The sequence below is a fragment of the Hippopotamus amphibius genome, chromosome 11, assembly GCF_030028045.1.
Source record: "Hippopotamus amphibius kiboko isolate mHipAmp2 chromosome 11, mHipAmp2.hap2, whole genome shotgun sequence".
Classification (NCBI taxonomy): Eukaryota; Metazoa; Chordata; class Mammalia; order Artiodactyla; family Hippopotamidae; genus Hippopotamus; species Hippopotamus amphibius.
In genome coordinates this window covers 7,754,469-7,778,007 of record NC_080196.1, presented here as the reverse complement: position 1 = coordinate 7,778,007, position 23,539 = coordinate 7,754,469, and the positions used below count along the sequence as shown (strand labels likewise).

Genomic DNA, 23,539 nt, shown 5'->3' with positions numbered 1-23,539 from the left:
AGACCAACACACTAGAAAAATTACAACACAGAGCATGAAAACTCCTATGATGGGGGATACCGGGGCCTGTGGGAGCACAGAGAAGCAATGCTGGAGAGGTATCTTGGAAGGCTTCCCACATAAAATGAGATCCCGAGAATGAGAAAAAATTATTAAGAAAAAGAGGAGGGGGAAGAATATTCCAAGCTGCAGTAATACTATGTATGAAGGCCTGGAAGCAGGAGAGTTTTTCCTTTGGGAAATTTAACTTAGGTCACTGATAAGAAGCCTTGTGCTCTCTGCTGCCATCTCAAAACAAAGCTATCACACAGTTCACCCCAGGCGGCGGTGGCAAGACCCCCACACCTTATTATATGCACAGGTATTTATCAAGGTCTCTGCCCTTTAAGGACCTGAGCGGCAATTCCATTCCTGAGGGTCTCCTGTTTGTGGGACAGCTCCTCAGGAGCCCACCTGTGGGTATCAAAACCCATCCAATCATTTAGTCAATATTTATTGAGCACTTACTATGTGCCAGAAACTGATCCCGCAGGTGGGAGTGTCCTCAGAGAGCTTGCCGGTGAGGAGAGGGGAGAAGGACTAAACATAATTAATAAATAAGTAAACTATCTGTCAGGTAAGAAGGTGATAAGGGCTACAGGAGAATGAGCAGAGAAGGAAAGGTGACCTCACAGCCATGAAAATCAGCGCTGGGCGTTTAAAGACATAAGGATGGGCCTGCGGTGGCCTCTCCTTTTCTTTAACCAGCCCAGCTCTTTCTAGCTGTTTCTGTCTTGCTGAATCTTCTTTTTTTCAGCCTTTACAAGCTGGCACCTTTGGTCTTTCAAGTCTCATCTGAAATACTGCCTCATCAGAAAGGGCTGAGGCCTCGCCAACTTATCTCATGATCCTTAAAGCTCACTTGTATATCTGTTTTGTGTTAACTCGTCTAAGGTCTATTTCCCGTGAGAGGGGGAGCACCATGGTAACCATCTCTGATTTCATCTCCCTGGCATGTAGCAGGTGTTGGGTGAATGAATAAATGAAAGAGAAGATGGCAGGGAATCTAAAAGGAATTCTAACAAATTGGTTTAATTTTTTTTATAGTTACTTTCTTTAAATTGGTCTAAGAAACTGCAATAGTGTTTCATAAGGAAACTTCTGTGCTTGTTGCATTATAGATACATGCATTACCTTAGGGTAGTATTGATAGCTAGTAATTGCTGAAAAGAAAGTAGCATATTAGTATATGTGGATGCAGCTAGCACAGATTTTTAAGAAGAATAAGTTTCAACTTGTCATACATTCTGAAAAGGAACTTTGAGGGACTTCCCTGGCAGTCCAGCAGCTAAGACTCTGCACTCCCAAGGGGCACGGGTTCTATCCCTGATCAGGGAACTAAGATCCTACATGCTGCATGGTGTGGCCAAAAAATATAAATTAAAAAATTAAAAAAAAAAAAAGTAATAAAAGGAACTTGAATATATTAACTAGCCTCTAAACATTGGATTAAGAATTCTATAATTACTTTTTAAGAATCACAGAGATTGTATGTACAGTTTTGGATAGATTTGATCACTTTTTTATTAAAATACTCATACTATATTTGAATTGACATTTATTTTGAATCGAGAATTGTGCTAGATTTACTTTTATCATTTTGGCAAGACATTTATAAATCTATAGTACTGAAAAGTAACTTTTGGTAAGTCAGTAAGCCCTCAGTTTCTTCAAGCTCCTTCATAAATTTCTAGCACCTGAATGAGTATAAATGAAACTCTAATTCACTAAGGATATTTTAGAAATAACAGCAGTGATGCCCCTCCTAGCTTATGGTAGCTGACCACAGATACCAGTAAAAATAAGAACATGCACTATTTACTGAGTGCTGAACTAAGCCGTTTACAATAAGCTTTTCTTTTGCAGTAGTTTCTACTTTATAGCTAAGGAATTTGCAGCACAGAGAAGTCTTAGGTAAATTGTCCACAAAGTGACACAGCCATGAACCTGCACCAAATGGCCTTGAGATATACAGAAAGGAGAGGATCTCCTTTTAAGGAGGAGGGAAAACAGATATCACAGCTTGCCCAAAATGAACTAATAATAGAGTAAGAAAGCCCACGGTATAATCTGTGTCTTCAAATCCTCGGTCCCCATACAATAAACTTTTCTTCCTTTATTTCAGAATGAAGAGAAAGTTCTATTCTTGGGATGAATGTATGAACTTGAGAGAAGTTAAGGTAAAATCCAGGACATGAAAAGAACCTGAGAAGGCCTCAGCTCTACCTCACACATGTCTCATTTCTGAGAACGGTAGCTAAGGAGATCGTTCTGTTCTCTGTGGGAAGCAGACCAAAGATAGTTACATTTCTTATGTTTTTCTTTATCTTCCTAAACTAATTTCCCATTTCTCATCAGAATGTCAGTGGAGTACAGAAAATAACCATACCCTCATATTTAAAAGTATACTCTCACTTGGTGTACCCCCCCCAAAATAATAAATAAATGGCAAAAAGTGAAAAAAAAAAGTATACTCACTTGTAAAAGAACATTTTAATTCATATTACCAAAGCAAAGATAATTTTTTAAATTACCACATACCATTTCTTTATATTTTACACTGTATAATGTGGATAAATTTTTGGAGACTTTTGCATGGAATTTCACATGGTTAAGTCAGGAAAGAGTTAAACCTATTTCATGACCAAAAGAAAAAAGTGACAGACGGAAATGTTTTGAGCTATTGTTGACCTGGTTTATTTTTGCACTTATATTCATGACTTGAACGATTATTGCTTATTTTAAATAGATGTTCTAAGATGTGTTTAGACATGTAAATTTTTATAGCTATTAAAACAATACATTAGTGAATTTAGAAGAAATGGAAAATCACTTAAGGTAATTAGCATACCTAGCACTGATGAGATTTTGCCAACTTCTGTACCTTTGCTTGAAGAATTTTAATGCTTATTTCCTCTATTGCAGTCTCTGAAGAAACTTAATCATGCCAATGTGATTAAACTCAAAGAAGTTATCAGAGAAAATGACCATCTTTATTTTATATTTGAATATATGAAAGAAAACCTCTATCAATTAATGAAAGACAGGTATGTCTTTATGAAAAACTAATGTTTTCCTTATCTCCTCCACGCATCCCTTGGATCCCACACTCTGCAATACACAGATTTATTGGTCCCTGAGGTAGCTTTAAATCAGTTATCTTTATCAAAGGACGCTGAAGAAGAACCATCATTTCTCTGTTGTAATATCTTAAAAGTCAAGATAAATATTTCACACAAACACTATCTATCTATACTTTTTGAAACAAAAATCTATCTATAGTTCAATACTCAATAATAAAGCTGGCCTTGGGCAAAGTTGAGAAAAGTGTCTTCCTTGCTCTCCCAAGCATCTTGTGAAAGGTTAATGAAGGAATGGAGAAAAGAATGAAGTTGCTTTTAAGAAAGGATCTAATACACTCATTCATCAGAATGCTTAAGTGAATGATAAAAATGTGTTATCAATCCCAAGGAAATTCCCATCTTAATTTTTAAGCATCTGAACAGAATCTCTAAAGGAGGGTTTCAGTCATCTGCCATGAGCTTGGAGAGGATCACATTTTGGTGGTAACTGCTGGTCACATCTGGGAGATTAATGTCCATTTTGCCTGTTTTTAAAGCCAGAGCTGTTCAGCAAAAGAGCCTAAAATATGAAAAGAGTTTCCCAGTGGAATGATGTTGATTTCTCTCTCTGTATTTCCTACACACACACACACACACACACACACACACACACACACACACACACTCTCTCTCTCTCTCTCTCCACCCCCCCTGCCCTCATCTAAGGATGCTCAGTGAATTTTTCTTTAATCATATCTTTCCTTCTTTCAAAAAATACTTACTGTATTGAATGCCTGTCATGTTTCAGGCTGATATCATTATGACATTAATAGCAGTTAAAATAAAAGGATATTTTACCTCTCAAACCAGTGTTTATTTTTCTAGAGTTCTTTCTAGACCCTGCCTACAGGCATGCGTGCTTTTCTGCAGCTGTAATTTTAGTGGGGATACATTTTTCTATTTGATTTATTCACTTACAGGCATTTTTTAATGCTGATACACAATCTCCACAGTTACCATAGCTAGTGTGTTCCGTTAAATACCAAGCTTCATTTATCTCTTTGAACTATTTAAAATATATAACTATCAGTGAGAGAATGGGTTGATAATTAATGTATAATACTGATGTAATTATTTTGTAGCCATTAAAAGTGAAAATTATGAAGATTATAAAAGTGCTTGTAAGTGAATAAAAAACAGAAACCAAAGTTGTATTTATGTAACATTGACATCTAATATAAAAGCTATGCACACAGATTAGGGCTGGATTAGAATACTGCAAAATCAAAATAATTTCCTTATCAGGTGGTGGGATTATGGGTGATCTTCTTGGCTTGTAATAATAATTTATGCTCTTTAAAATATACGAACTGATAAACATATGCATGATATGCTGAGATACAGTTTTGAAGAAAAAACTAAGTACATGAACTATTACACTTTCACATGATTTTAAATATATATATAAGGGGAAGTGGTTAATGCAATTGCAAATGAACATTAAATAGACTCAACTTTGGAATTTCATGATTCAATTCTGGATTTCTAAATTAAAAGGAAATTAAAGTGATATTGTTTAGAATATTATTCAATCTCAAAAGTATAAATGAAACTATTAACAACCGTACATGGTAAAGGGCTATTTGAGGTTAAGTGGAATTTTCACACTTTGTTTTTGGTAGCTTAACTTCCCGAAATATTGTTTTGGAAGGTTAATTCACAAGCCTTTTTTATTCAAGTGAACTTTTCCATTTCAACTGAAGACCAATATGCAAAACCTTTGCTCTGATACTGTAACTGTACCTTTACTATACAGCATTATTCTTACAAATTGAATTACATCACTGTTTATTTGTTCATTTCTTCACAGAAACAAGTTGTTCCCTGAGTCGGTCGTCAGAAATATTATGTATCAAATATTGCAAGGACTGGCATTTATCCATAAACACGGTAGGTTTCACTGCCTTCTAGATTACTGCCACAGTCATGCACAGGAATTGTATATACACTGTTAAACAGCATTACATCGGATAACTACAAGTTTGGAGTATGTGCCGACTAACTAACTGGCAGTTTTATTTTCAAAATTTAGTATTTCTACAATTCTATATAAAATAGAATTTCTATAATTTATAACTATCTTCCTCTAGAGCAGAATTTTTTACAGTTTGGTCGTCAGCCTTTAGTCTCAGTCATCATAAACTCATGCTGCTTCCACCTAATTTTACCATGGAAATTAAAAAAAAAGAATAAGGTCCCTCTTTTGGAAAAGACTGAATGCTTTGATCTATCATGACCAATTATTAACATTTAAATAGTTTAAAGCACCTGTGCTATGACATTTTCTAGTTTTCCTTAAAGTTAACATTAAGTTGTTTCTATACTTGGAGAAGTTATTTTTGTGCGTTTCTTATTTCCGTAATCTTAATTTATACAATTTTTTTGCATATCTATCAAACCAAAATAATTAAAAGTTAATATGATTATGAAAAATTTTAGTGATTTAATGATCATTAAATTTTTAATGATTCTAGTTTAGAATCACTAGATGTTTAGATATTAAATTAGGATGGTGTATACCATACCATTGCTGTGTTATGAGCACAGGCATTCAAATATCACCATTATTAGTCTCCTTTCATGTTTCAGCCTATATTTTATATTTTCTTTTCTCCTTTCTCTTTTAACTGCTACAGGAAATAATTTTCTAAAAATGCTATGCAGAATTCCATATAAACACTGTAAGAACATTCCTGAAACCCCAGTTTTTCTTGTCTTATATAAAGTATTAAGGTCTTTAAAAGCCTAAAAGCCATGATAATATATTACAATCCATTGATGAAAGTCAGTCATTATTAATTATATGGAATGTAAAGAATATATGCTGTTTTAATCGTCCATAATGGAGCCCTGATCGTCACCTCCTTTTTAACTCTGGTCGGCATGGTTGGTAGCTCTTGGTGTTCGCCTGTGTTAATTGAAGCTAATGGAAGCAAGTGTGATGTGGAAAATCAAAAGCCTCATGAATTCTTTGATTTTTGGAAAGAGTTTTGTGTTTTATTGGTATTTTTTAGACTAGTAATAAAATTGGTTTAGATTCCTTGGATATATATCAACTACCAGCAACTTCAGAGCATAAGGGATTGAAGGAAGAAACCAGCTTGGAATTTAAAAATTGTTGCTAAAAGTAAATAACATGAGTTAATCTAGAACTGGCTTTATAAGGGTCTGCACAGGACTTGGGAAAACAGACTCCAAGAGCAACAGACATTTTTACAAAAGCTAAATTATTCTTGCCATAGTTCATAAACATCTCAGATGTAACCCTCTGAGAAAACAGATATTTTAAAAATAGTAGCTGTCAAAACAATGGACTCATATTTTAGTTAAAGTTAGGACCAAGTGACCAATATATTTATCTTAGTGAGGATGGGGAAAACCTCAACTGTGGTTTAATTCCCTTAGAGTTTAGGATCAATGTCACTTTACCATCACCTGTGCTCCCTTTCCTGTCTTCATATTATGAAAGTGCAGTGCAAGTTAGTGAAATGGATCTCAATAGCTATTTTGAGTAAGGAGTACCATATAAACGGAGTACAAAACTGTTGCAGACATCACAGAGAGCCCACACTGGCTTTGAAGGGCTTAAAACAGTTTCGGCTTAGAAAAATCTTCCTAGCTCAAGCCCTCTCGAGATGGTGATGCTCACCTACAACTGATGACCCGGCCTGTACTTAATTCCGCACCCTGCAGGGTTATTAGGATACCAGTCACGTGTATACAACCAGTGTGCTTTACAGACTCCTTAGACGTCTGCAAGCAGCCCACTTTCACTGAGCTGCCAGGCAGCTTCAGTAACTAGCCATTTATTTTATATATTAAACTGGTAAATGAGCATTATAATTATTGGGTTTTTCAATACGGCAGCTACCAGGGGAGAACTGAGCTGTTAAACAAAATAACTTTAAATGAAGGAACTGGTTCAAATGTGTGGCATTCCATTTTTGTTTCATGGACTTCTCAAGTAAGTGATTGTACGCAAGGAAGCACGGGTTAAACTGCAATGTGAGAGAGCAGTAGTAAGACCAGCTGCACTGACCTAAGTGTGACATGCAGCCCTCCTTGAGCGTCCACTAGGCTCCTTCTCCCCAGGCCTCAACCGCCTCACCTGCTGCACACTCGCGGGCATAGTGCCTCCTTAAGGCTTTTGTGCGAAGCAACGGGACAATCATAATGGTGGCAGAGGTGGCAGCACCTAACCCAGTGCCTGACTCGCTGGGTCCACAAACAGGAATCCATGTGGATATGTATTTTAATAAATTTATGTATTTATGTATTTATTTATTGGCTGTGTTGGGTCTTCGTTGCTGTGCACAGGCTTTCTCTAGTTGTGGCAAGCAGGGGCTACTCTTTGTTGCTGTGTGTGGGCTTCTCATTGCGGTGGCCTCTCTTGTTGCAGAGCATGGGCTCTAGGCGCATGGGCTTCAGTAGTTGTGGCCCATGGGCTCCGTAGTTGTGGCTCACGGGCTCTAGAGCACAGACTCAGTAGTTGTGGTGCACAGGCTTAGTTGCTCTGCGGCATGTGGGATCTTCCTGGACCAGGGATCAAACCCATGTCCCCTGCATTGGCAGGAGGATTCTCAACTACTGCACCAGCAGGGAAGTCCCTGGATGTTTATTTTTAATGACCATATATACTGTATGAACTTGCTTGCCAAATTATTTTGAAAGAAGGGTCCCCACCTCCCATCACTCTGTAGACAATAAATATGGTTTATTTTTTTTCCTAAGTTCACATTGCTAATTAGAACAGAGAGGCTCAGCTATATCATGTTAATAAATCAAACATGTCTACATATAATGATTTATTATTGTTTTTCCTCTCTATATTACCAAGGTTTTTTTCATAGGGATATGAAACCAGAAAACTTGCTTTGTATGGGCCCAGAACTTGTGAAAATTGCTGACTTTGGACTTGCAAGAGAATTAAGGTCACAGCCACCGTACACTGATTATGTATCCACCAGATGGTGAGTAGTTTTATGCAACTGTCCACAGAGGCATATGTCTCTGTTGAAGTTTTCCTACAGTAGATTGTTACATAGCTTTCTGGAGGTTCCATATTAAGTATTTAAAACAAAACGTAGAACTGATTTTTTTTTGTATTCTTTGGAGAGAGAGAAGGATTGGCCCATGACTATTCTGATTAATGAAAAGAGAAGGAAAAAGGGTTTCACTCATCCATCCATTCATTCATTCAGCAAATATTTATTGAACACCTATTACGTGCTGGATACGGCTGTAGGCCCTGGGAACACAGAGGTGAACTAAACAGAAAAGAATCACTGCCTCGTGCTGCTTACATGACAGCCAATACACAAACAAATTACAAATGTCCTGACTTACCAACAGAGGCACACATTCCTCATACACACATTCATCAGAAGGCATGTAACCGTCCCAGCCTGCAAACTACCCAAATGTCCGTCACCGGAGGCACAGGTACTCACCCAGTGGACTGCTTTACTGCAATGAGAATGAAAGACCGACAACAATATGATAACTCTCACAGATACAGTGCCGTGAGCAAGAGACCGAACAGAAAAAGAGCACATATTATGTGATCCCATTTATGTAAAGTACAAAAATAGAACTAATCTGTTAAATGTCACGGTAGCGGCTCCTCGGGGGTGGGGGTGGGGATAGCAGCGACTGGAAGAGTGCGGGGGGGCGGGGGGGGGCGGGTGCTGTCCGGGGTGCTGATGACATCCAGTTCCTCGATCTGGGGGCTGGGTCCACGGGTAGGGTACGTTCCAGTTGTGAAAATTCAGCAAGCTGTCCTCATAGGACATGTGCTTTTTTTCTGTATGTATACTATATTCAAATAAAAACAATTAAGAATATTTGAATATCAGATGGTGGTACATTATTATGGAGAAAAAGTCTGGAAAGGGACAGGGCTGGGGGGGGGGGTTGGAGGAGACAGGACAGGGTATGTTGCTGTTTTAAACAGAGGGTCTCGCTGATGCCGGGGAGGCAGGAGGTCTGCAGGCAGAGAAAATGCTGAGTGTGAAGGCCTGGAGACAGGAGCGCCACCGGTGACTTCTGCAAAGAGCGGCATGAATACAGAAGGTGGTAGTGGGAAATGAGGTTAGAGAATTTGTGGGGCGACCAGATGTCAGAGGTCATTGTAAGGACTGGGGTGTTGTGCTAATCTGAGTGAACCAGGGAGCCCCTGGGGGGATCTGCGCTGCCGTATCGAAGACAGGGTCTGGAGAAGCAAAGGCAGAAGCAGGGAGACCAGGGAGGTCTTAGGCAGAAAATGACAGTGACTCGGATCTGGTGGCCGTGGAGGTGGGGAGAGGTGTGGGATGCTGCATATGTTGTTAAAGTAGAGCAGACGTGATTTCCTGGGGAGTCAGATGTGGGGAGTTAGAAGAAGGAGTCAGAGACTTCAAGGTGTTTTCTGAGAGCAGCCAGAAGGCTCGAGTCGGCCCTGATGGAGAGGGGGCTGCTGTGGAGCTCGGCGAAGGGGGAGGCATGGGTGAGTTCTGGATTGAGGGATGCCCCTGAGACAACCATGGGGAGACCTATGACCTGGGGTTCAGGGGGTAGGGCTGGGCCGGAGCCCTCAGTGTTACAATCCCAGGGTTGGATGAGGTCACTAAGGGAGTGAGTGTGGTTAGAGAAGAAGTCTGAGGATGGAGACTGGAAAGAGTGACGATATGTCCTGGCCGATGCCTGTTATCAATAGTTTGGAAACGAGCTGGGACAGGTCTGACTGACCTCCACTGTAGGCTTTCTTCTTCCTCCCTGGTCTGATCTGGTAACATGAGAGACCGTCAACCAAGTTTGCACTTTAACACATGGCTAATTAACAATGTCAGTTTTAAATGAGTGTCTGCAAGCTGGATTTGAAGAGAAAAATCAGTCACCTTATTTCTAATAATGGTTTGATTTTTTTTCATCACAATTCATTGAATCAAAGTGAAGCTTCTGGAAGGTCATTCTTTGAAACGTGAAATGTCTGATATTACTATGAATGCTATTTAATTTCAGTTAAAAACTTTTTTGCATTGAAAATAAAATTCTTTTTGCAGTGATAATACAAGTTTTAGTGAAGCCTAGCATCATAAAAACAGTATTTTTACTAAATTAAGAAACATAGAAAGCAGAAATGTATTTGGATTGGTTAAGATACATATCTATTTAACTACATCCAAATAAGCTGCTAAATTTGCATTCTACCAAGCAAAATAACAAGTTGCATTTGGCAGAATTTACACATTACAGATACACGCAGACAGAAGTCAACAACTACAAAATTTTTGTGATGACATTGATGTTGACCACAAAACCTGCTGCAGCATGGTTCTGTGTGCTTTCTCTCTCTGCCATCTGTCATTCGAATTTTAGAATTGTTTGAACCTCTGAAGAACTACTTTGTAAGTCAACTTAAATGATTTACAGTGGTGTCTAGCTTTTTTGTAAATAATCCCTTCATATTTTGGTTGCATTTTGTTTCAAATCACTTGGAAATCTTCAATCAGAATTTTTGATAAATTGAGCGCCAAAAACCCAAAGCTTTTGAAGGTTATAGCAAACTGCAATTTTTGAAAATGAAGTTTGCAAAACAAGATAATGACATGTATCCCCACGAAAGCAAAGGAGGAACTGAACAAATTAAATAACGGCTCCAAGTTGTATCTTTTTAAATGTGTAGTTAGAATTGGAAAATCTCCTCTTGAAGGGAAGAATCTTTTAAAGGAACTTCTGTTTTTGACTGGGTAAATACAGATTCTATACTGAAATGGAATGAAATTGAGAATACTTATTTTCAGTATCTAAATTTGGCAAAACATTCAAAACAATTTTGTCTCACAAAAATATCAAAACATAATAAAAAGTGTTGGCAAGGATGTAGAGGAACTGGAACCCTGACACATTGCTTGTGAGAAGAGTGTAAAATGGTACATAACCGTCCGGCAGTTCCTCAGTGGTTAAACATAGTTACCAAGTGAACCAGAAAATTCCATGCCTAGGTATATACCCAAGAGAAATGAAAACATATGTCCACACAAAACCTGTACGTGACTATTCATAACAACATTGTGCATAATAACCAGAAAGTGGAAACAGCCTAAATGTCCATCAACTGGTGAATGGATAAATGAACGTAGTATAGCCATACAATGGATTATGCAGCAATAAAAAGAAAGAAGTACTGATACACGCTACATCATGGATAAACCTTGAAAACATGTTCAGTGAAAGAAGCCAGTCACAAAGGACCAGACAGTGTATGGTTCCATCGATATCAAGTGACAGAATAGGCAGATCTGTAGACAGATAGGAGATTAGAGAAATGGGGGTGTAGGGCTGTTGGAGAGATGCGGGGTTTCTTTTGGGGGTGATGAAAATGTTCTGAAGTTGACTGGGATGATGGATGCACAACTCTGTGAATCTACTACAATCAAAATGGCCAAAATGTTTTGTTTTCTATTTTCACAGGTATCGTGCTCCTGAAGTTTTATTAAGATCTTCAGCTTATAGCTCTCCCATTGACGTGTGGGCTGTTGGGAGTATAATGGCTGAACTATATACGTTAAGACCACTTTTCCCAGGGACAAGTGAGGTTGATGAAATCTTTAAGATTTGCCAAGTTTTAGGGACTCCCAAAAAAGTAAGTACTCTTGTCCTTCAGTTGTTATAACTTTTGATTATTTGTAACTTTTGGCCAGCTAGCTTGATATTTTCATTTTCAAATAGGCTTATACTTTAATGGTTAATTTTCTTATAATCAGTATTTTTTTTTAACTGGGATGGAATGAGGATGGCTAGAAGCCAGAATCCCACCAGACTGTAGAAAAAAGGTGCTTACCTTTAAGAATTTAAGGGAAAACTCTCTATGTTTAGAATTCTATACATTTAACTTTGGGCTGATGACCAGCTGACGACTACATGCTTAGCCTCTTTCCTGCTTGTTCTGTGAATGTCCACTGGGATGAACTCATTACTGCCAGGTGTCCTGCATTTTATTTTCTCTTACCCTTTTCTTGTCTATATTTATAAACCTCTGCCGTGGATATTTAATGTCTTGAACTGAGTACTTTTCAGTTAACTATTGCACTCAGCTAGACTTCACTTCCTGAGATGTACTTATAATAAGTATGTATAGTGACACCTTGATTAAATGAGCCTGTGCCTCGTGGCTGACATTAGTCAAGTTAACACAGCTATTAACGCTTTAATGTAACTCATTCCCCAGCTGTGTGCAGTTTTTGACATTGGCTGCAATGTATAACCTATAATGAGGATCTTTGTTTTAATCAGACCCATTGTAAATCGCTTGTCCTTAACTGTTCAGAGTCACCTGGGTACCATCAGCATCATCAGGATCCAAAAGACCAGAGTTTAACATTTTGAAATTTATAAAAGTGCGTTCTCATTTTTTTCCTACTTCTCAATTCAGTGTTCTTTCTATACTGTTTATAGCACTGAACTGTGTATGTGTGGACTGGTATTTCATTGGCACATATATTTATATGAGTCAACATTAAAATTTTCATACACAAGTAATTTTTATATTATTACTATGCTTTAAATTGATTGCGAAAAACAAACTTCTTATTGCCTCCCCTCCCCCACTTATATATTCCTTAAACAGAGTGACTGGCCAGAAGGGTACCAGCTTGCGTCCTCTATGAACTTCCGCTTTCCCCAGTGTGTTCCTATAAACTTAAAAACTCTTATTCCCAATGCCAGTAATGAAGCCATCCAACTTATGACTGAAATGTTGAGTTGGGATCCAAAGAAACGACCAACAGCAAGCCAGGTAAGTCAGATCTCCCTGGTATAATTTTTTATTTTTTTTAATTTGAGATTTTACAATATCAGGGATATTTTTCCTTTACAAAGACAGGTCTATTTTCAACCAGAGTTTTATCAAGAAAATTAAGCCCTAAAGCTTAAGGCATCCAGCGTTATGCAATGATTTAACTTCTAGGCATGTAAGATTCTTGGGAGAATTGCAAAAATAGCCACTCCAATGATCTTTGGTGTTTTGTGGTTCAAATAAGGAATCCTATGGAGGTTGAGGCTGAAAGGAATCAATCTCTAATAATAAAAATTCAAGCATGTGACAAGCTGATTAGGAAGAAACCTGTCACAGGTAGTAAAAGAGCATCTCTTCAGTTATACAACCTAGCAGACCTTCCGATGCTCTCCTGCAGTGTAGAGGACTAGTGTTCCTGTACACAGCAGTACCATCCCTCCACAGGACTGGAGTGATGCTCTCTCTCCAGCTCCCACAAGAGGGCAGCACATCGCACCCACGCTTGGCTCCTTTGTGCCTGTATCTTCAACACCTACAGATGAATCTTGTCTCATGGTCTTAAAAACGCCATGGTTTTATCTGCAGAGGGCTTAAATTAAGAAGTCATAATAGGCTTTATGGTATTCTTATTATTTAAATATAAACTGAATATTGAAATAGGCCAAATAATTATTTGGCTTTTAAAAAATTTAATTTGAAAAGATATTTTCTAAAGGTCAACTGGAAGAACAATAGGAAAGAATAGCCAAGACAGGTTTGAACAAGAATAAGTAACCGGAGGACGGTGGTAGGGGTAGACAGCTTGCCCTACCAAACCTTAAAATAATCTGTAAAGTGACAGTAATTACAGCAGTAAAGGTACTGGCATGAGGTGCTCACAGCTGCAGAAGCTGTAAGTCTGTATCAGGTAAAATGTATATATAAATGTGTACGTATATGGAAGACAATGTATATGAAAGACTAGAAAGAAATACTGAAAAGAAAAACATCAAAATGTTGGCAGTAGTTTTCTCTTGGTGTTGGCTTTAGAGATGATTTTGATTTCTTCTTGAGAACCTGCTGTACATTTCTTATTCCATGCAATCAATATTCCCTCAACAAACATGAAAAAATAAGTTATTTTTTAAAGATCCTCTCTTTAAAGATGGTAGCTGGTACCTCAAAGAGGAGAGGTTACAGACGAAGCCTTGAAATTACAAAACATTCATAAAGGTTCTAGCTCCAAAATGTACATTACTGACTTAGGAATAATGACATACTAACCAATGGGGCCACAATGCAGAACCTGAGTGCTTTCTACGTGTCAGGTGTATTTAAATCGTCTAGTTGTTGACTTCCACTTAGCAATGTCCCTGGAATTAACACACGCAGCAGGTGTGCTAGGAGACACAATGACGTTTCTAAGGGGAAACTTAGAAGAAAACCTTTTTCTCCCTCTGCCAAAATATACCTCCCTGCCCTTAACCTCTTTCTTGTTCACTATTTCATTGCCCTGCTTTTTAGTGGAAGCAGGGAGACAGGGAGAGGTTAAGTAACAGGCGCTGCCGCTGTCCCTCTAAAACCTGCCCTTCCACACCTGAGAAGTTAGCTGCGGGTCAGGGCTGTGCCTCTGTGTCGGTGGCTACTGGCTCAGGGCAGGGGTGCAGGGGGACGGGACTTGGTTATCTTAAGGCGCAGCACCCCCACCCCCATACACACACACAAAACAGCAGCACTGGGAAGTTTCTGCCCATCCAGACCTGTGATATGATGAAAGGTGATCTGTATCCACAGCTGAGCTGCAGAGAGCCCTCCAGACCCTCTCCCGACTGATTTTCACTATGCTTAGCCCAGTGCCAGACAAGAGTTTATATGCAATACATTTAGGTGAAACTGTTTTCTGTTTATTTCCCTGCTTCTGTAGGCATTGAAACACCCATATTTTCAAGTTGGTCAAGTATTAGGCCCTTCCTCACATCATCTGGAATCAAAACAGCCTTTAAATAAGCACGTGCAACCACTAGAATCAAAGCCATCTGTAGTCGATCTAGAAGCTAAACCTCTGCCAGACATAAGTGACCAGACTGCCAGACAGCTCCAGCCGAAAACCAGCCACCAGCCGCTGCAGTCCATCCAGCCGCCACAGAACCCGGATGTCCAGCACGCGCCCAAGCAGCAGAGCCAACAGAAACAGCCGCCAACACTGTTTCCAAGTATCATCAAAAACATGCCAACCGTAAGTAGCCCAAAACGACACTTTAGATGTGATGGTTTGGTTCCATTAGGATTTCATTTCTAGGCATTCCTAAAAATGTTGGGGAAGATATAAAAGATGTTCGTCTGTTTCGTTTATCAGTACAGACCCAGAATCGAAAATGGTGTCTGGCACATGGTAAATTCTCAACAAACATCTGTTGAATGAATAATTGTCCACGCTGTTTTTGAACCACCTCCAGGGTCCTGAGGAATTCACATTATCTTTGGGGCAATTCTGACTATTAGAAAGTTCTTCCTTATACTGAGCTGAAATCTGATTTCTGTAGCTTCTGATAAAAGTTAATCACTTCCAGAAAGGCAGCCTTTCAGATACTTTCATCGCCCTTACATGATCTGCCCCTTTCTCTGAGAGAAACACCCCCCAGTTCCTTCACGTGCTCCACTGTTATGTTATACTTCATTCACTGATGACTGAGTGACCCTCGGTTCCTGTGTTGAAGGAGCCTTTGAATCTCCTCTCCCTCCTGCTTCCCCTGCCAGAACTGGAGGCAGGCAGTAGGTAGGGGATATGAAACAGGGTGAATCACCGCCAACATTCCAGAACCCTGGTTCACTCATGCCATCAAGGGTTACTTTTTTTTTTTTTCTTGGAAGGCACATGAAATGTGGACTCATACTGGGAGGGAAGGAAAGGAAGTTCACGTTACTAAATAGCTCCTAAGTGCTACGCAGTATACAACACCTGCCCGCCTCGTATGCTTTCACTTAGTTCAAGGACCCAGTAACCTAACCTGAAATTTTTAGATGGCTGATAAGTTCCAGAGCTGGGACTGAACATTCTGTTACCTAAAACTCCTAAGTCTGTTTTTCACAAGTGCTTCTGCTCAATTTAATCTCTAGGATTCAAAAAATTGGAAGACCTTACTTTTACCTCTCACATTTCTAATAAGTATTTTTGAACCCTTATTTTGTCTTCTCAGCCTAGCTATTCTGCCCAGCTTGTCACCAGCTATGGAATGGTTTGGTTGTTCATTTTTTCCTCCTGTACCTTCACAGTGAACAGAATAGCAATGAGGCCTTGGAAAGGATTCTAGAATCTTCCTCTAGATGGACACTGACCCAGTAATCGGTACTCCTGGTCAGATTATTGACCTATGTACTTGTCTTAGTCTGCTCAGGCTGCCATAATAAAATACCATACACTGGGTGGCTTAAATCACAAAAATTTACTTTCTCACACTTCTGGAGGCTGGGAAGTCCAAGATCAAGGTGCCAGACAACTTGATTCCTGGTGGGACCTTCCTCCTGGTTTGTAGTAGCATCTTCTCACTTTGTCCACATGGTGGAGAGAAAGCAGCTCCCTGGAGTTTCTTATTCTAAGGGCTCTAATCCCACCATGAGGGCCTCACCCTCATGACTTCATCGAATCCCCAGTTATCTCCCAAAGGCCCATCTCCAAATACCCACCCACTGGAGTTGGGGTATAACTTTTGGTGGGACAGAAACACTTAGCCCGTGACAGTACCGAAGCTCCTTTGTTGTTCTCTCATTACTTTATTTCTTTGATGGCATGAAAGACCCTGTCACCTCCTTTGCTGAAGTCCAGATGGACTACATGCATTCACTGTCTGCTTTTTATGAAAAATGGTGGCCTGTGTGATCTACCACCTTTTTTCCTTAGTGCTCAAAAACTTTCTCTTTAATAACTGATGTTAGAATCTTTGCCCTCAACCAGTATCAAACTTAGTAATGTGAAGTTTGCAAAAATCCAGTCTACTTTATAAAGATGATTTGCTCCTTTCTGATCTTCTCCGATGTGAGACTACTTGACCTTCCTGGCATTGTCCAGCAGCACCTAAAACACAATGCAGCTGAGATAAGAGTCCCAGACTCAGCCAGGTATAACCTTTCATCAACCCTACTCACCTGGGGCTTTAGATCTTCCTATGCTCCTTAGCCTGCAGCTCATTCTCTCTGACAAAGAAACAACAGTAGAAGAGAAGCTGGCAGATACCACTTTCTGTTTATGGTCCATCACTACGGCACCATCAGCTTCAAGCAGTGGCATATCCATTCTTTAAGCATCTTCTTGCTTCAAACGCCGCTGTTTCTGCTGACCTTGCTTCCAAATTCCCCAATTTTCAACTGCCTTTTGGATTTTTCAGTTTACATGCCCCCAAGCCATCCCGTGTAAATGTGAAGAAAACCACCCCATACCCGGTCTTCTCGCTCATTCCTTATTTCTGTTAACGCAGCTACAATTCTGGGACAATCAAGCTGACATTTTTAAAGTCATCCCCACCTTTCCTTCTCTGTGTCCGAAAGGATTACATTCAGTGACTTACGACAGAAACCTGACCACTGTGGCTTAAACCAGGAGGGGTTGTTTTTCTCTCATAGCAAGAAGGCAGGTGGTGGGCCAGCCAGGGCTGGTGCAGCTTGCAAAAGGAGCCAGCCTGCCCCGTCTTGCTGTCCCACCGCCCTCCTCGGCAGGCGGCTCTCGGTCCCATGGCGACAGATGGCTGCTGCTCCTTTGGGGTTGCATCTCCTTCCAGAAGGGGGAAGAGTGCAAGACACTGGCACGTGTCGGCAGAGCCTGAACTGGTTCTCCTGGAAGCCCCTCCCAACAGACCTGCGCTTACAACCCACTGGCTAGATCGTGTCCTGTGGCTACACAGAGCTGCAAGGGAGGCTGACATTTCAGATATTTTATGCGGGCATAGTGCCGCCCTGAACCAAATCTTAGTAAGGAGGTGAGGGAGGCTGGCTGTTGAGTGGGCAGCCAGCAGCGTCTGGCACACTCTCCTTGACCTCTGTTCAGAGGGACACCAAGTCCACATCTTTTATTCCTTGTCAACAGCCACTGTGCTCTCTTCCTGAGCGTTCCACCCACTATGAACACGTCGCCCTTGTCACTGCACGCTGTTGCACCTGCAGAGGCCTCCTGGCTGAGAGCCTCACCTCTCTCCATTGCTGCCTTTATCACATCCCTCTTTTAGCTCAAAAACATCCCGTGTTCTCCACTGCCCACAGGACAGCTGCGATGTCTTAGGCCGGCAACGAAGGCCATTCCTCATGTAGCGTGGGTCTGTCTTTACAATCCTGTCCTCCATCCAGCACAAACCATCTGCTTCAGTAAACTTAGTCTGCCCTTTCTCCCTGGAACACACTCTGGCCCTCTCCTGTTAAAAAGCCATACTTTAAGCATTTCCTTTTCCAAACTCTAGAATAACAACAACAATACCTAACCTATAGTAATGCTTATGTGCTAGGCCCTATCCTAAAAACTTTTGACGTATTTTACTGTCAAATCCAAAAACACTAAGTTAGATAAATACTGTATGTCCCCACTTAAGGAGAAGGAAACTAATGCTTTGAAAAGCTAAATCATTTGCCCAAAGAGACGCAGCCACACGTGGCAGTTTTCCAGATTACACACATCCGTGAAGAGTCAATTCTGATCCTAAGTATTGAAGTCTCCCCCAACTCGAGTTCACAGAGATCTTTCTCAATTTCCTGTCATATTTTTAGCATGTGCTACCTACCTTTGTTAATACTTTTTAATTATGTATCTATGTTATCTCCTCAACTGTATGGAAAGCTCCTTGAGAACGGGGACTCTTAGCATCAAATATAATAGCTTGCACATAAAGGGCATTTGGCACCTGATTAAAGATGATGATACTGGTTTCCCTCCATAGAAGCCAAATGGCAGCCTGGGCCATAAAAGTGCCAGGAGGCGCTGGGGTCAGGCTGTGTTCAAGGCTGCAGACAGCTGGGACGAGTTTGAGGACTGTGATTTCGGAGCCTCCCATTCCAAGAAGCCAAGCATGGGTGTTTTCCAAGCAACGAGGAAAAGAGATTCTCCATTTCGGTAAGATTTCACATTTCTCAGGAAAATATATATTTATTATGCATCAACTTTAGTCATCAAGTGTAAATGAATGTAGATATTAAAAGATAAGAAGTAGCTCAATATTGTTTTCTTCCACAAAATCCAGATCTCGGTGCTCACCGCTGAAAAAGTAAAACTCCCGACTCCTCACAGTAATGATTCTCAGTGTCAGTGGCTGAGTGTGTGTGGAGGGAGGGGTTCTGGTTCAGCGTTAGTGTCCCCTGTTGGATTATGATAACTGTAATGCCCATCTGAAATCCACAGGCCTCTTTGCAGAAAGCAAAGCACAAGCTACAAAAGTAAGGTTTTCCTCTGGTGGTCACAGAGTTCATTATTTATTTGCCTGCTGATCACTTTCTGGACTTTTCCTGGACGTCTAATGTCTCTAGCAATCCCTTTTAAGCTGGCATCATCATTAGGGCATTATTCACCTTCGAGGTGACGATGCATTAGATTTTGGTGAATATTTTGGGAAACTATTTTCCTTGCCCGGCCCTGCCCCCTTCCCCCCGCCCCCCGGACAAAAGAAGAATAGGGAGCACAGCTGGGGGATGCGACAGGGCATCTGGCGCGTGGCTGGCTGGCACCGTGCAGTGTGGAAGTCTTCACCTGGGAGTACACACACCTCTGAAGGCAGATGGAGACTCCCTGGGGTACCTAATGCTCAGTCAGTCAGTTTCCAGATCCTCAAGTTCCACAGGTGCTCTTCCCTGAAACCCACAACCTTGAGAACACACAGAACAAACCTGCTTAATCCCCCTCCCACTTTACGCCAGGAAGGCACACCTCTCACGACTTCCGATCTTGCCCCACACAAGGGCGTCACCAGCGCTGAGAGGCTAACCAGACGGAGCAATCGGAAGAGCGGCCCTGCAGCTCAGAGGCTTTCTGCCCTTCCTTGTCCTATACACATTTCTCTGAGGCGGGAAACCAGGCCTTTAGAAATAGGGTATTTTAGCCTGTGCTGGGAAGCAGGGTATAAACACAGAGGTCAGAAGCGGGTGGGGTTGTTTCTAATGAAGGGGTCTCCCTGTGTCCAGGGCCAAAGCGGTGGCCAGCAGTTTACAGGGCCAATCACGTCAGTGTCCGTCCCTAAGGGGGTCGACCTGGTGAGCAGGAATTTCCCAGGGGTAACCACGGAGGCCTGGGGTCAGACAGGTGACAAAGAGCTGGCCCGTATGGCCGGCCTCAGCACAGGAAGAGGCCCGGTCGCAGGCTGGGGAGAGGGCCGAGGTGAGGGCCGCACACAGAGCAACAGGGAGAAAAGCAAATCACAGCCCCGTCCTCCGACAGCGAAGGCTGCTGCTCCGGTAAATGGCCTCAGGAACCCAGACAGAGCTAAGCCTGGATGCCGGAAGGCTCCGTTCCCACACAGGATCGGGGCTGTGCGAGGCAGGCACCGAGGGGCAGAGGCACCCCACCAAAGAGCCAGCCAGGCGCTCGCCCCTGCCCGCGTGGGTTCTGCCTTCTGGGGAACAGGCACATCTCAACAAACGCGTAATTTCTCTGTGTGTCCTTAGGCTCACCGGAAATTTTGTTTGGGAACTTCCCGAGTGCTTCCTTCCCCACTTCAGTTCTCTTGGCCCAGCCCGCACTGTGTTCTAACACCCTTAGTGCTTACACATCGCTGGAGGAGACAGGTGGAGGTGGCTGTGATTCTATTCCCTTTCCACACGCCACCTTCCCACATCCTAAGTCCACAGCCGCAGCAGCTGCAGGAAAAATGCAAACACAGTGGACACAGGCAAAGCTTTCTGCCGCATACTGTCCAGTATTGGGAGTGATTCTATGCACTGCCCGATATCTACTCGGGGTGTGGGAGGGTGTCATTTAGTCCTCCTATCGGCAAAAGGACCCTGATGGAAACCACTGACTGGTTTGAAAAGACGTGCAGAGGGTGGGTGAGAGCACAGCAGCCATCATCTTCCTGTCCTTCATCCGGTGACGCTATTTTATGTTGACTTTCAAGGCTTCCAGAGTCGGTACCCACAGGCTCCAGCCACTCCACAGGGGAAAACAAGAGCTTACCTGCCGCTATCTCCCTAAAATCTGATTCTGAATTGTCAACTGCTTCAACAGCTAAACAGTACTATTTGAAACAATCAAGATACCTTCCAGGTAAGTAGAGAAAATTAAATGTTTCCTGGTAACTAGAATAGTATGAGGTCATGCTCAGGTGTGTCTGAATCTTTGAAGAAAGGGCACCAGTGCAATACAGTCGCATGCTCTGTGCTGGTGCAGGCTGTTAGCAGGTACTTTCCTGGACCTCCTGCCTCTGTGACGTCTGCTCAGGAAATGCCTGTCAGCCACAAATCAAGACGACATGTATGCTTCATACCACCCTCCCCCACCACAGCTATGCCCTCCGTAAGTGCTAAGTTGTAGTCAAACAATTCTGCACTCCCAAGTTTTTATAAGAGGTAGAATTTTATACTATCTCCCAGATGATGTGATTTATATCTTTAAAAGATCATTCTGGCTGCTAGGTAGGCCATGCTAGGGGCTCAAAAGTCAAGGGGCCCAAGGAGACTGGTCGAGAGGCCAGTGAACACATCTGGATAGAGAGGGTGATGACTCGTTCCAGGACTGAAGTCCTTAGGACGGTGAGAGGAATGGGAATTAAGACGGTACGAGAGGGCGCACTTTTGAAAGGTGCAAAGACACCAGTAGGTTAGTAAGTTTTGGTGTTGAAACCATGACGAAGTTTCTGATCTGACTGCAAAAGCAGAGGTGTAATAAAGTTTCAAGAACACAGCTTTGTGGGGGACACTTTTCCCTGTTTGGGGAAGAAAAAAAAAGAAAGAAAAAGAATCCATTTCACTGAAATAAAATCAGTGCTTTATCTTACCTATAGAAGGGGGCCCTCTAGTGGTGGGAAAAGCTGTTGTAAATTTTGGTCAGAGGATAAAGGATCCCAAACACTTGTTTTCCCAGCTCCGCTTGCTTCCTAACGTAGTTTTCAGGAACATATTCCAGGGTATCTGAGACCTGTCTGATCATTTCCTTTTTAACCAGAAAGATCTAACAAATTCTGCTAATTACTTTGGGTCAGAAGCATGACTGTAATTGAAGCCTAAGAAACAGACTCAAAATTAGAACGAATTGTTTGAAACCTAAACCTGAGCCTATTTTGGCACGCGCTGTCTCGAAGACGGCCTCTCTAGAGCTGGGTGAGATTTGAAACTAGCATTGCGTTCAGTTCAGTCACTTGGACAAACATTTATTGAGCACCTATCCAGCAACTGCGGAGGCCAGAAATGCAGAGAAGTGATTCTTGACATTCATTTATCGTCTCTAGTTATTCATTGGATATCTTCAGGAATAACAAAGAATGTTATCTTTGGAGGCATTTTTTTTTTTTTTTTTTTTACCATAAAGCCAAGTATTAAGGTCTTACTAAGCATCAACCTTGAGGATCACGGGAGCTCTAGAAATGTGCCATATAATTTCAGGGCAGCAGGACATTATACTACAAGGACTGGCAGATCTGTGACACTGGCCTTCAGGGAGAGAGACGCAAGAGTCGTAGTTACTGACCTGCTACTGACCGGCTGCGTACTGGAGCACGACTCTGAGATTCTGTGTTCTGTTACTTACAGTGGGACTGCAGTCATCTATCAGCTCGCCCTGTAAGCCTTAGGTACTTAATTATCACAAGGTAGCTGTTGCAAATAGAGTATACAGTGGAAGTGCTAACCTCTCAGCGGTGCCCTCTGCTCCCACTCCTGATCCCACTCCTGGTCCCAGCACTTTGAAACCCTGCTCTGTGGGTCCTTCTCAAGTCCCATTATCACTTACGGACCTTCCTGCCATCCCCTGTAGCCAACGTCCTGTGTCATTTCTACATGTGCCTCTCCTACTGCATTTTAAATTTCTTAGCAAGACACAAACTCCCCCCTGATCTGCTGCCTGCTCCCTCCTCCAGCCTAACTGTGGGCCATGCCCCGTTCCTGCTGCATCCTTGCCAGACCTAGCTCTTTCCCTTCTGAGGTCCACTGCCTGCTCTGTCGCCTCTCCCAGAAACACACCTCCATACCCCCTACCATGTCCTCATCATGATTCACATTTCAGCTTAAAACTACCTTTTTAGAAGACAGACTGGCTTCATTGCTTCTGTTTTTTGCCCTCTTTGACACCAGATTCTTCTATATAATTTGTACACTGCTAATTACTTACCTAATTATCTATAACTGTTAATGTCTCCCTTCTCACTAGAGTAGACTGTAAGAGGCACAGGGGCAGAACCTGGTCTATTTTGTTCACTGCTCTTTCTCCAGTGCCACACACACTGCTTGGCACGTGGTAGGTGCTCAGTAAATATTTGCTAACTGACTTTTTAATTTCCTTTGAGGGGAGGGATGATGGTACATTAATCTCTGCTTCTCTTTAAGTGTTTGTTATAAAGGTGTCCCAGAAAAGCCTGTAAACTAATACATGTTTTAAAATTCTTGATTTTGTCTATTTCCAAGAAAATTGAAATCTTTAAAAAGACAAAGAATTAAAGCAATTATT

General features: G+C 41.6%; 1 protein-coding gene across 3 annotated transcripts in view; it reads left to right on the top strand.

Moving 5' to 3' along the window:
- MAK (male germ cell associated kinase) overlaps positions 1-23,539 on the top strand; it is a 43,955-nt gene that overhangs the window by 10,273 nt on the left and 10,143 nt on the right. For all 3 annotated transcript variants that reach the window (XM_057700369.1, XM_057700370.1, XM_057700368.1), the window contains 9 exons: positions 2,165-2,219; positions 2,965-3,086; positions 4,972-5,051; positions 7,999-8,131; positions 11,613-11,784; positions 12,769-12,936; positions 14,840-15,151; positions 18,834-19,006; positions 20,997-21,145. In XM_057700369.1, the coding sequence (XP_057556352.1) occupies positions 2,165-2,219; positions 2,965-3,086; positions 4,972-5,051; positions 7,999-8,131; positions 11,613-11,784; positions 12,769-12,936; positions 14,840-15,151; positions 18,834-19,006; positions 20,997-21,145 (1,364 nt within the window). The remainder of the gene's footprint in view (positions 1-2,164; positions 2,220-2,964; positions 3,087-4,971; positions 5,052-7,998; positions 8,132-11,612; positions 11,785-12,768; positions 12,937-14,839; positions 15,152-18,833; positions 19,007-20,996; positions 21,146-23,539) is intronic.